The 13,524-nt window shown below is 44.0% G+C and overlaps 2 protein-coding genes across 2 annotated transcripts in view; both read left to right on the top strand.

The window, feature by feature from the left end:
- LOC135502837 (uncharacterized) overlaps positions 1 to 13,524 on the top strand; it is a 31,055-nt gene that overhangs the window by 8,796 nt on the left and 8,735 nt on the right. Inside the window, exons 2-3 of the mRNA XM_064795943.1 lie at positions 11,079 to 11,120; positions 12,449 to 12,664. Coding sequence (XP_064652013.1) covers positions 11,079 to 11,120; positions 12,449 to 12,664 — 258 coding nt within the window. The remainder of the gene's footprint in view (positions 1 to 11,078; positions 11,121 to 12,448; positions 12,665 to 13,524) is intronic.
- LOC135503075 (uncharacterized) lies at positions 4,475 to 7,549 on the top strand. Its single transcript, XM_064796388.1, has 2 exons — positions 4,475 to 4,539; positions 5,092 to 7,549. The coding sequence occupies exon 2, from the start codon at positions 5,108 to 5,110 to the stop codon at positions 6,947 to 6,949; it is 1,842 nt and encodes a 613-aa protein (XP_064652458.1). The 5' UTR covers positions 4,475 to 4,539; positions 5,092 to 5,107; the 3' UTR covers positions 6,950 to 7,549.

Below are 13,524 nucleotides of genomic sequence, written 5' to 3' on the forward strand. Positions count from 1 at the left end.
TTTCGAAAGAGATTCTCGACCACTATTAAATTGCCTCTCAAAGGTAAGTAGAACGTGACTCGATTTGCAACCCTTGGGTACTGCCTGAGCCGTGACTTATAATTATCAGCGCAAGTCTTGAGTATATGTAGTTTTGCATTTAAGAGAGGACTACAATGTCTGAAGAAATTGCGGCATATTGTCCATCGCAAACGCTCAGTGTTCATTTTTGGCATGGATTAATTTGAAATGCGTATCAAATAAAGGCATATCTCCATAATCGCATAACTGCATTTCTTCTTCTCTCACGACCAATCGACAATGCCTATGTGGAAATAGGCCTTCAAAGTGTCATTCCAATACAAGTTATCTCTTATCTTTGCAATCTGTCTATGACTGACGTTGCCGCGCCGATCTGCCCCAAAGCAAGAACTCCGCGAGCAGCGTGGAAGACTGATACCTGTAGTAAATAATAAATGGGAAAAGAACACGCAAGATGGCACCCCATGTCTTCTTGCCGTAGTACCTCAGCGCAGTAGGCCTGTACCCGGGCGTACGTATCTCTACCATCGTATCGCAAAACCATTGGCCGAAATTTGCAACGATTAGAAAGCAGATGATCGGCCATGTTGAATTGGCGGTGCTGCCATCTACCCTGTTACTTCTCCGAATCCAGTTTAAATAGAAAATGGCCTTCGTTTGTATGGAGATTTGGACTAGCATGAGAATCATGGATGCGATGTTGGAGAGCTGGAGAACACTTTCTGGAAGGGATTCATTCGTCTTTTTCACCTTCTCGGCGAAAAGGTAGTAGACAGATGGAAAAGACGCTATGAAAATAAACATGATCAGACAGAAATGAGTAAAAAGCAAAACGCCACCTTCCACCCCAATGTGACTATCTCCAACAGAGCCATCCTGCAAGGCTTTTCCGGCCTGTCTCCTCAGTAAAACCGCAAAGACAAGCATGAGAAGGTAGAAGGCATTCGCGATGAAACACGATGGTGCTAATATTTTCTTCTGGCCGTAGTCTGTTGACAGCAAGAGAATGAACACCATGTAGACGAGGACAAGTAACATGCTCACAAATGCAAGCATCTTGCACCGACTTTGACAATTACTTGCCCCGACCTGACCAGACAACAGAGGGCTACGGTCGGAGTCCGAATCCGAGCTTCTGCACTGTCTACAACATCGTGTAACGTTTGTCCAGAAACTGCTGCCGTACATGTAACCTGCTTTCTCGTGATCATTTTCTGATTCCCCGCCAGATGGCAGTGTTGGATTCCCCTCCAGGGCCCCGTAGGCCGATCGCTGTATGGAGAGTGTCTCGGAATCTTGTAAATAGTAAGTTTCGTATCCACTTCTCGCCATGTTATCTTCAATTGATAATTCGACATCTTCGTTATCCGCTTGATCGTGATCCCTGCTCTCGCCGGAGTTCCGGGCAAGCGCACTCTCGAATTCACGCGAATTCATGGAAACGTGACTGGCTGCGTTAAAGAGCGCGAGGTTTAGAGTAATGGCCAAAACGGCGAACTCCGAATGAAATCCAATCAGGTATCCTCCAAGTGTTTTCACGGATTCGAAGAATGACGTTGTCTTGTTGACGCAATGCATGTCGGTCGTGTTCAGTGGCGGCCATTTCTGACAATGCAATTCTCGGCTTGTGCTATCCGCAGTCCGCGCCTCCTCGAGCATTACATAGATGATAATGGTGACATTTGATATAGTGTTTAACAAAAACGGCAAACGGACCCTAAGTGTCCTAGATCTAACCTGACGATTCCCTGCCCATATCAAGAATATTACTTGAGTTCCAATGTACAGTAAAACCATTGCTATCTCGACGGTGTGAGCAACTCTCTCTTTTGGGCTGCAGTCAAACTCAATGTAGGTGTCCATACATGCTGAAAGGGCAACTATAGCGTATATGTCCTGCACGGCTGATCCCACAAAAAAACCGATTATCCCACCAAAAGCTATGACCGAAAATGCCCGCTTTCTGACTTTACCACTTGTCGAATATCCTTGAATCGTCAAATGGTTCGAGTCACTGTTCTTCCGCCAGCAAAACGCCATCGCGATTATACTCAATGAAAACAGTGCAATTATGTAGACGTAGATGTAGAACTCGTCATTCCAGACCCCGAGACATTTTGTTGATAGGAAGCCGATGGAGAAGGCGATGGAGATGATGAGGGAAAGATAGTGGTTGATCTCGGTGGTTCGTTGGGCCATGGCAGGTCTCAGCCTCCTGAAACGAAAAAGGGTGAGTTTGAATAAACCTACGGCAGTCAGGCAATCCACGATTGTAAATTCATTTGGCATGATATGCTCTTAGCCCGGTTCAATATTAGCGGGTAAAGTATGCCACACTACGGTGTTGCGCCTAGCATAATGGTGACCTCTTTTCCTCAAACACGAAAAATACTTTTATAGGGACTTTTTATGATAAAAAAATAGACGAGGCCTTTAGAAATCCTATTCTAAGTCGAGATTGATGAACAATATGAGCATATTTTGGTATTCATTTGTCCGAAAATAAGCCGCAATACTTCTCCAAATTGCGGCATTTTAACGACACTTACGTCGTTCTGCCAAAAGATGAACGAGAAATAATGAAATTCAAGTAAAATTTAGTAAATGATAAACTTACAATTCTATTTCACAGATCTTCTTCTTACCCCACCTCTTGGTCTGATCATCATTATTGTCTCCATCTAGATATGTAACACGAGCTTCGAATCATGACTGAGCACAACAAGTACTTCCTTCATTCGCCACACGTCCTCCGAAGACAGTAGGAAGGTTCCGCAAGCGCTACGCACGGCGAACGACGAACTCCGAACTGCTTGTACGAAGGCCTGTCGTTTCTTCAAGTCCTGTACTAATTCTTTTATGCGGCACTCGTAAATCGGCGTACATAGAAAGCACCGGGAATGCAATGAACTTTCAGCTCTTGAAAATCGTCTTTGCAACATATTAGGTAGGTTTCGCAACCCTCACACGACCAACCATGTACGAAGTACGAAGGTCCGTCGTGTTCAGTCATGTGCTAATTTTTTTTCATACGTAACACTCGTACATTATTTTACAATCCAAATCACAATTGACATCCTTTTTGCTACCCGCAAGTTACGCTCGACAACTTTAGGCTTCACCATCATCATTACATTTTACTCACTTCGTACTTCTTCGTAAGGCTTGCGAAACCTGCCTATTACCACGGATGTAGAGCACTTCATCCGTGCTATCAGCTTGAAATACAATTGGACGAGTGGAAATAATTCCAGCGGGAAAGTCCCAACAAAAAAACTCGGACGCCTCAGTAAAAAATTGTTCATACTTTTGTTATCATACCATTAAATTGGGAGCAGAGACAGATCCATACACTATGTACATAACGCGATATTGGTAGTTTTTTCTTCCACTTCGTTTAACCGCAGTGCAACGCAATTTACACCAAACTGACAGACACGAACAATAAGAATAGATATGGTGCTCAACCTGTGAAGACCCGCCAGGCTGGAAGAGTACCGGGCCCCAAGCCTCGATGGGGTCCAACCCATGCTACTGGTGGTCCCTTGACCCCGCCTCGAGGAGCCAGGAGACGTGTGGCAAGGAAAGCTACTGGCCAACCTGATGACGAGCAGAGATATTGGTAGTCAAATAGGGAGTTTCCAATCTCCCTAACTAAGGACTCGATAATCAACAAATTTTCATCACAGATTCATGTTATGACGATAAATGGCATATCACACAGTTTTATGATTTGATTTACTTTTCAAGGTCACAGAGGTCAAATAGTGTAATTTGGCTGATGGCGGCATGTTTCGTAATTTACTGGAGCTATTGACTTTAAACTTGGTACATTATGTAGCCCTATGTTATGAAATTTCGGTCCGGTTCGATTCCTGGTTTTGGTCATTGGTTATTTTTTATCATAAACTCTCTGTGAGGGAGGTGAGCACAATGGCCCTGGCCATTTTAAATAACTAATGTGGTCTACTTCATATCGAATCATAATTGGGGACTGAGAAGATGTTCATGTCTCAAGCTGATCTTTTTTTATCAACTGCAAGAAACATGGCAAACTGTCTAGATACATGTAATTGTATAAAAGTAACTGATAAGATTCAATTATCTAAGGCAGTACGCCTGACATTCTAGCTACGCATGCGTCTCAGCACCTTTTCATATCAAAATATGGTGACTCGGGCCTATATATATCGATATCATGTGAATGCCGGAATGGGAACTACGGATTAGTCTTGTGACAAAACGGACATGCATTGGTTATAGTCTTTGTTACCTGTGATATGTTCAGCCTATGGGATAAAGGAGCTGAGACAACCAGTAGCTACGCAGTATAAATATTGGGATTTCCCCGCAGAGAACTTTCCGCTTGTGCTCTAGAAAATGGAAGGAAGTGCTTGTGTCCGAGGCCTACAAACCTTGCACGCACTCGTGTTATTAGTATATCTATGAAACCGGGCAAGCTGGGAGGAAGGCGGTGCATTATCTGAAATCTTCGAAGAACCATAACGTGCATACTGGGTAAGTTCATCTTTGCTAACTTTAAAATGTATACGGCATGAGGCTTTGGTGTTTGAAATTCTTAGCAAAATTTTCAAAAACAAATAGAAAAGTAGTGTATACATTTTGTTGCGAATCAAGATACAACAATGGCGACCGTTTTCGTGTGAGGTTTCAGAGCATGCACCTTACAGTGCTTTGCGTGGGTGATCTAACTGAAAGGGTTACAAGGATACGAACGAATGCATTACACTATGCACTATTTCATGAAGGGACTAATAGTAAAAGTTAAAAATGTAATCAGGTACAGCAGGAAAAGTAGTTCCGAACATGTACAGGCCATCCTCTTAGTACCTTCCCTATATCGTCTCGGTTGATCCACGCAAAGGAAATGTTTGGATTATGGAGTTTAGTAGTACATTCTGTAGTACATTTCAATGGATACAATAGGCGCACACATCAGGTCACTAATTTTTGTGGTATACATCCGTTGGGACTAAGGCATCGAAGTTCAGAGTTTCCCTCTGAACTTGAGTTAGTTATGTGTATTATACATATGCTTTCCTGTTCCAGCACACAAGGAGCGGCCATGGCCCAACGAACCACCGAGATCAACCACTATCTTTCCCTCATCATCTCCATCGCCTTCTCCATCGGCTTCCTATCAACAAGATGGCTCGGGGTCTGGGATGCGGAGTTCTACGTCTACATCTACATCATTGCACTGTTTTCATCGAGTATAATCGCGATGGCGTTTTGCTGGCGGAAGAACAGTGACTCGGAGTCTCTGACGATTCGGGGGCGAGATACTGTAAACGAGCGACATCGGTCTGTTTCTGTCATTGCTACGGGTGGATTGGTTGTTTTCTTCGTCGGGTCTGCTGTCAATGACATTTACGGCGTGGTAGCCCTTTCAGCGTGTATGGACACCTACATCCATTTCGGCTGCGGAACTCGGGAGAGATTGGGAGACGCCATTGGAATGACGATCGGTGTTCTCTACCTTGCAACCCAAGTAATGTTTCTGATTTGGGCGGGATATCGACAATTCGAACGCGGGATGAAATTCCGTCTGCCGTTTTTGTTGAACACTATTTCAAACGTAACTATTATCTTTTACATAATGTTAGATGAAGCGGAGGGCGTAAAACCAAGCCGAATATGGCATTGTCGAATATGGCCGCCACTGAACACGACCGACATGCATTGCGTCAACAAAACCACATCGTTTTTCGAAACGGTGGAAGCAGTTGGAGGCTATCTGACTGGCTTTCATTCTGAGTTCGCCGTTTTGGCCACTTCTCTCAACCTTGCGCTCTTCAATGCAGCGAGTCATGTGACTGGTTCGGGTATTTCCGTGACATTGCGCGGGAAATTACCGAGTGCTCTTGACGCCGACGCGAGCTGGGAACACGATCGAGCAGACGACGATGGCGCAGAGTTATCTACTGAGGAGGATATATCAAGTCGTAGATATGGGACATATATTTTACAAGACTCACAGACACTCTCCATACAGCAATCAGCCTATGGGGCTCTGGAAGGTTCTGCCGGGCAATCAGGACAAAATCAAGTGAAGACATCTTACGGAAGTATCTGGACAAAGGTTACCCGTTTATGTTGTGTACAGTGCGGGAACTTGGAATCGGACTCTCCAGACATCAGCCCGCTGCTTCCTTGGGAAGTCCGTTCAAGTAACTTCCAAAATCGATGCAAGATTCTAGCGTTCTTAAGCATGGGACTTGTCCTCGTCTACACAGTATTCATGCTGCTGCTGACAACAGACTACGGTCAGAAGAAAATATTCGCCCCGATCAGCTTCCTCGCGAATGCTCTGTATCTTGTAATGCTTGTCTTTACGGTGTCGTTGAGAAACCAGGCCGGGAAGGCCTTGCAGAATGGCCCTGTTTCAGATCGTCACATCGGAGTGGAAGGAGGAGTCCTATTCTTCTCCCATTTCTGTTTGATCCTGTTTATTTTCATGACTTCCATTCCGTCTGTTTACTATCTATTCGCTCAGAAAGAAACCAGGACTGATGCGTCACTTCCGGAAACAGTTCTCCAACTTTCGAACATTACAAGCATCGTATTGTTGATACTACAAGTCACCATACAAACGAAAGCCATTTTCTACCTCAACTGGATTCGAAAGCGTAACAGGGTAGATGGCAGCACCTTCGATTCAGCATGGCCGATCATCTGTTTTCTAATGGTTGCGAATTTCGGACAGTGGTTTTGCGAAACAATGGTAGAGATACGTACCCCAGAGTACAGGCCTACTGCTGTAAGATACTACGGCAAGGTGACATGGGCCACCATCATACGGGTTCTCTTCCCCTTCATCATCTACTACCGGTATCACTCGACCACCCTGTTTGCAGAGTTCTTGCTCTGGGGCAGATCGGCGCGGCAACATCCACAGGCATGGTGAAAATACAGCGCGTGCCATTGACACACACGCTGAATGCATTCTGCCAACACTGATCTGACGGGCGACTCGCACACAGTTTTCTGGGTTGAGGCAGTCTCCCAATGAGAGGACTCCGCTCCATTTGCCTCGGCCTAACCGGAAGATGCCAAATGTACGCTAGTACACGGTACAGGTCACACTTGGCAATCGTTACCAAACGCGAGGCTAGGAGATTGGGGTGGAGGATTCAACAATCCTTCCGCCCTGCGCCGTGAGCTACTCCGCATCCCCTTGGGCGAGATACCCTGGCAACGATCTTAGGAACTACCTGTGGTTTGTGGTTTTCTAAATGGGTCGTTCAAGTTACAACATGTATTTGTATTTGTGCTAATGATGAGCCAAGTTATTGGCATTTAGTTCAGCTTTGAGTGCCATAGTTTTTATAGCGTATTCCGACGGGGAACTAAAAATATACATGTACATCACTTTTAAGCTGCATCTTAATTAATAGTAATGAGTACATATACTAGGTGACACAAAAAAGACTTCCTACTTTTGGTTTGGAATAATACCAACCATATAAATTTACCATATTCCGGCCGCATGTAGCTGATCTTTTCGTTTCCAGTTTATCTAAAACCAAAAGTCGAAAATCTTTTTTGTATCACCTAGTATTCAATATGAATTGTTTATAAATAAATATAGATCTATCATTTCACCTTCTGAATCAAGCCTTCATTTAGTAACTATACGCAAGTAGTGCAGGATTTATTGGGATAGATATTTTTCCATTCAGTGAACAGTTGTTTCAATTAACTAAGCCAAAGGTTTTGATGATGCCGGGATAATTGGCATAGAATCATGATAAGGGTCTCGGACGAATGTATCTCCATAGCAGCAACGTCTTTCAATAAATGTATTGAAAGACTCTGAAATCAGTATGGCCCTTCAGTAGGTTTGTAAGGTTGATTCACACACAGAAAACGACCTCCGTTAAAAAATTGAATCATTATTCAGCATCGTGATTCTTATGGATCTTCGATCAGTTCAGATCTTACAGAGGGAACCTTGTCTATACTTGACTTTGATTTTTTGGTACACCCTATAGCTATATAGCACGACTGGCTCGACGATGATACTTAATTACACTTAATTGCACTTCATCAAAACAGTATGTTATTGAATAAGTATTACTGAACGAAGTACACAAAATAGCAGCGGCTATGCATTAGCAGTTAGCATGGTTAATAATGGTTGGATAATGACCAATAATCAAATTTGGTAACGTCACTATAGAGATACAGGTCTCTCTGGCCGTTATCAGTAGAATCGACAACTGAATATAAGTTGCTGACTCGAAAATAGTCATTCCACTCTTGTGGACTTTGTCTGATGTCATATTCTCAGAGGCTTGGAACACATGAGATGGACTACAATTATATATAGTGATGTTAAGTTACAATATTCGAAATTCAACTGACTGTAGACAAGTGTAAGTGGGCCAAGCACAGTGCTGGATAAACAATCTCACTGGCATGACTGGCATTTGTCATCGAATTCCGGATTTTGCAGCACTGCCATTATCAATATTTTGGAAGGGGGAAATATTTTTCACATTCTCATGGATCTTGACCGATTTTGTTAACGATGCAACCCTCCCCTACCTTAGGGTAACAAAACTACTAAAAACCGTGGAAACTGATCACGCACGCAATCTCATAATGAACCTGTGATTGGAACTTCCCTTGGTTACGCGGCTTCTAATGTCTTTGACACTTGTCAGCGCATAGCCAATCAGAGCGATCGTTACAACCGGCTACTTCCGTGGTGCATTCTGAATCTTTTGAAACTTTAATTAGCCAATCGGAGGATAGAGAGAATTAATTGTCTATTCTGCCGTAAGATGGAGTTACCAGATGTGCCGGCCTTGGAGGAGGGCTATATGATAATAAAGGTTACACCAGCGACACCTATCGAGGAGGATGGAGAGGTGAGTTACATGCCAACAACCACGCCCTCTATAGTACGCGGCCTTGTGCAAAAACCATACTATAAAGCCACCGATATAAACTATGTATACACATGGCAAATGTGTTGTCGTACGTAATTTCTACAGCCCTGGCTGTCGACCTCATCTGACCGCTGCACCTGGCGTGAAGTCGGCAAGTTGTTTTTTTTAAATATGCATTCGATTATACAAAAATCATGTAAATCTGTGATACGCCGCATGGCGGATTAAAAATTCTATTGCCAATGGACCGAATATGATGGACGCTTTGTTTATAGTCAGTCGAGCAAGAAGGTACATGTATTCTGAACTCCATTTTCATCGAACAGTATAGTCGAGACTTGTCAGTATTGGCATGTCGAAATCTTTGGAAATGCCTAGTGATTGCCCCATAACATACGTGTAACCCTACTTCTCGTGCCGAATAAACCCGTAAGTCCGCCTAAGTCCATCAGCGACCACGCCGTACCAGTCTCCCTATACTCCTATAACAGTCGTCATCCTTCTAATATAGTTCTGGCTTAATGTGGGTGCATTTCAGCTGCGGAATTCAACAATATTTCCGACAGCTGCCTTGGCATTATAATGACTTCGAATATGAAAAAATGTTCTCGGAGTTTGTTTGCCCAGGCGCCACATGCCTCGGATTTTATTTGGCCATTCGGCACCATTGTTATATCAAGAGGTTGTCCAGACGCTCTCGAAGGCAGCTGAGCACTGATGACCGCAGGCCTACACGTGATGGTCCAGCTTCCGACTGAAACCATCGGTGATTCTGATTTTTCAATTCATTCGGTGTATTCGCCAAATCCTCATTTGTCTTACGTCGTTGCCCTGCGAATAGATCTTAGTTCTCAGAAAAACATTTTCATTTCATTTCCAACACGGATACAAATACACAAGCGCGTTCATTTCCAAGTTTCAGCAAATTCGCATGGATGGATGACTGCACTACAGCATTGTGTATAACTGCAATTTTGTTGTTTTCCTGACCTGTTTTGAATACGAACGGCGTACCCCTTTAAGGAACATAAAAAAATATTGACCATTCGAAGCGTAGCGAGTTAACAAATAACTAGACTCCTTATAAATTATGGAAATACAACGTGTATATCAGCAGTCTTTTTTCATACTCTGTTAGTTAACTATGAAGTTAATGCAGAACACTGTACTCAATGCTTCGTGGCCGATTCGCTTCTGTCCAACTGTGTAGGCCCTATAGGAACCAAGGATGGATGTCCCAATGCATGCATTGTGCTTCGTCACTTAGAATTGCTGTATTTCGTGACAAAAGGATGCGTCATTAAAATCGAGGTTACCTTTTTTAGTGTCTCTTTTCAATACGAATTCAGTATTTTTCAATATTTCCATGACCAGTACGAGAGGAGGAAACTAAATCGCCCAGTTCATCTTGCATGATATCAACTTGGCTTGACATCTGTTAACGCGGATTTTTAAATTTCTTGCGTACATTGTACCAGTGCATTTCTCTTGAAAAACGGTTCCAGCTGGAAAAATACCTTCTCAAAGCTTTATTGTTGCTCATTGTCATGGGAAACACGGATACGTCCCGCAATACATGCATACCAGCCAGACGTTACTTCATAGCGTAAACAAGTTTCGTGATGAAACGACATGAAAGATTGGACGGAAAAGATTCATATCTCTACAAACACACTTCAAACTCATAGCACACTTCCTCATAATACTGATTCGTTGATGAAAAAAAGGCAGGACGTTTTTAACATCTAATGACAAGGCTGACGACTCTTTACTTAGAAACAGGCAGCGTATGTCTTGACACTTCTATAACCAGCTTCGAACCAAAGATAGAAACTTAAGGATAATGGATAGATGGCACTTAAAGATTCATCACCACAACAGCGACGACGTTATTCATTTGTAATCAAGTTCCATGAAACGTCATTCAGAGATGTTGTGAATGAGACTTTGGAAACGCTGAAGGACGAAGTACTGACGACTAACATGAAAAGAACATTCCTTCTTCATAACCAGATTTTATGAATTTTGTCATTGAGAATTCTTGAGATGTCAAGCAGTTGTTGATCCCTTATAGACTTTGCCGTGATTGACCAGCTGGCTCTTTTATTCACAGCAATGTTTCGCTCTTATGCACTTCAGGTAAAAGATGCCACGGCTCGGTTCACATTCGGTGGAAGTAAGGTAAGCGGATATTTATTTCCTGGTTAATCCGTCTCATATAAAGTGTTTTTCGGCGGATAGATCTGCCCTAAGGTACTTGGCTGACCTCTTGTCACTAAACTGTAATAGTGTGATCACAAATAGTAATGTTACACAGGCCTGGGAAGCTGGTGTCAAATTTGACCGGTGTGACAGCGGATATAGTCCCCCTGGAGTCATAGTCCGGTAGCATTGTATTTGATCAATTAAGCAGCATGATCTATTGTACCGCTAACCCTAACCAAAACATTTAGCAATGCGGGCTATTGTTACACGGACTATCAGCCCTAGGACTACTATCCCTTGCACACCGGCTTTAGTTGACACCGTGGAAGAGCTCGCATTGGTCAGGCACATCCTGAAGGAAATCTAGTGTTGTACAACACCGCTGTCTTTCCGTAAATGTATCTGGTCACATTCCTGCGCTCAACTGCGTACACTTTGCCAGAATGATAGGAAAAACACTTTGAATTGATCAATCCGAGGTAGAAAGTCGAGACTAACGGATTAAATGGTCACCATACCGACCCTTATTTCTGAAGTTTGTCCGCCGACAGGTCGCGGCGTTAGTGTCCTATCATGTCGCATCTACTCGAACTCCTGAGTCTCGTAAATAAGACCGGGGCAATCACGTATCAGGTAAAAATCCAGATAAAATTCCAAGGTTTTGGCGGATTTATTGATCATCAAAGTTCTGATTTATGGCGATCCATTTGTCCACTCCCGCCGGCAATATGCGACCGGTCGCGGCGTTATTGTGTCACATCATGTCACATCATGTCTCATTCTGATCAATACTGATTAACTCTGAGGTGGGTAAATACGACCAGCACGTATCACGCCTCGAGAGCCTATTGCCGCGTCTCTCGTTTGACATGTTTGCCGTGATTAGTCAACACTGCCTCGGTCTTGTCTCATTTATCAAGACCATGAATGGCCAAGTTTCCCGTATATCGTAAACCGCTATTTTCAGCTCCGCCAGGGCTCCGGGGCCAGAGCCTGGTTGGTGTCCCGAGTGTGTGACACCCGAAATCCCCGGGGACAGCCCAAGTACTCCATCTGCAGCTCAATTCCACTCTGTGAGTGCTGATCATCGAGCAACTATACATGATTGTAAGCCACAGCCCATGTCTTTCATTCATCCTCTGGCAGAGATACACCGCTCCGATCCGAGGTCACGAGTCTGAGTAGCACGGCCGACTTGGGTCGGGGTTTATTTTGCTATACCACGATCATTCCTCTGGCGCCGGGGTCCTCTCTGTCTGACTGCATTCAACTTCTCTCTGCGACTTTATAAAATCTACTTTCAGCCACAGCCAATGGTTTCCTTTGTCTCCTGGCAAAGGAGCACCACTCCGAAGTCCGAAAGCAGCACGCGCCTTGATGGGGCTTTTGCTGATGCGAACTTTCCCATGGCTGACGGGGTGGACAGTCCCATGGCGGACCGAATATTGGAGGAGTCCGCGAGCGTGTCGAAATCGTCTTCCTTTATTATCAGGGCTTCCACGAGTGCGCCGAAAGATGAGGTAAGTTTTAGTGTGACTCTGTAGTTACTGATAGTTATCTCTGACGATCGTGTAAAAGGGACCTGTGTAGCCATTTGAAGTGCCCTTTTGGAAGAAAACGGTTATTTACCGGTAAGTAAATTTACCAATCAAACGCTGGTAATTCACCTGGAAATGTAGTGCCAATGTCCTTGTGCTTTCGCCCATCAATTTTACAAGCCCATCACACGAAAGATTCCGGTGAGTCTTTTGATCAGTTCAGTTGTCAATTTCCTGCTGAGTGATTTCAAATGTCATCAATAACCTATGAGCATCGATTTAGTGGTGACAGTATAACGAACAGCGTCAAAGTATCACTGATACAGCAATCGATATTTCTAGGAAACGTGACGCTTGGATCGGAGAGTGAATTATTTTCTCGGGGTCGATTTTTACGCCAGAGGTAGAATTTCACCAGTCAATGCACAAATACAATATTGACTCGATGTATTGATTGTTTAAAGGGAAGTCGGTGATTATGTGTGTTCAGGTACAAACCGCTCCGACCATGCATGCACGTCGCCATGCATTAAGGCGAAACAGAATATTTCATGGTGAATGGACACACCGTCAGATGCGCATCAACGCTTTATGCTGTGCCGCGACACTGCAGGAAAACCGATCCAACTCTACCTCCAAGCCCATAATACCACCCCCGTGATACCATCCGCGCCAAAAGTAGGCCTACTGGTAGAGTACGCCGACGAGCATGCTGGACACAATAACACTCCTGCTCAAAACAGAACTGGCGCGGCTACCTACCATATTTCTGCGACATTTGGAGATTGTCATGCGGTGACACTGGACCCTCCTGTACCAAAATCGAGCTGGCTATCACCATG

Source organism: Lineus longissimus, chromosome 19 (genome assembly GCF_910592395.1).
Source record: "Lineus longissimus chromosome 19, tnLinLong1.2, whole genome shotgun sequence".
NCBI classification, from domain to species: Eukaryota; Metazoa; Nemertea; class Pilidiophora; order Heteronemertea; family Lineidae; genus Lineus; species Lineus longissimus.

Excerpts from the sequence above, each read along its gene's own strand:
- LOC135503075 (XM_064796388.1), top strand. The coding sequence starts at position 5,108 with ATGGCCCAACGAACCACCGAGATCAACCACTATCTTTCCCTCATCATC.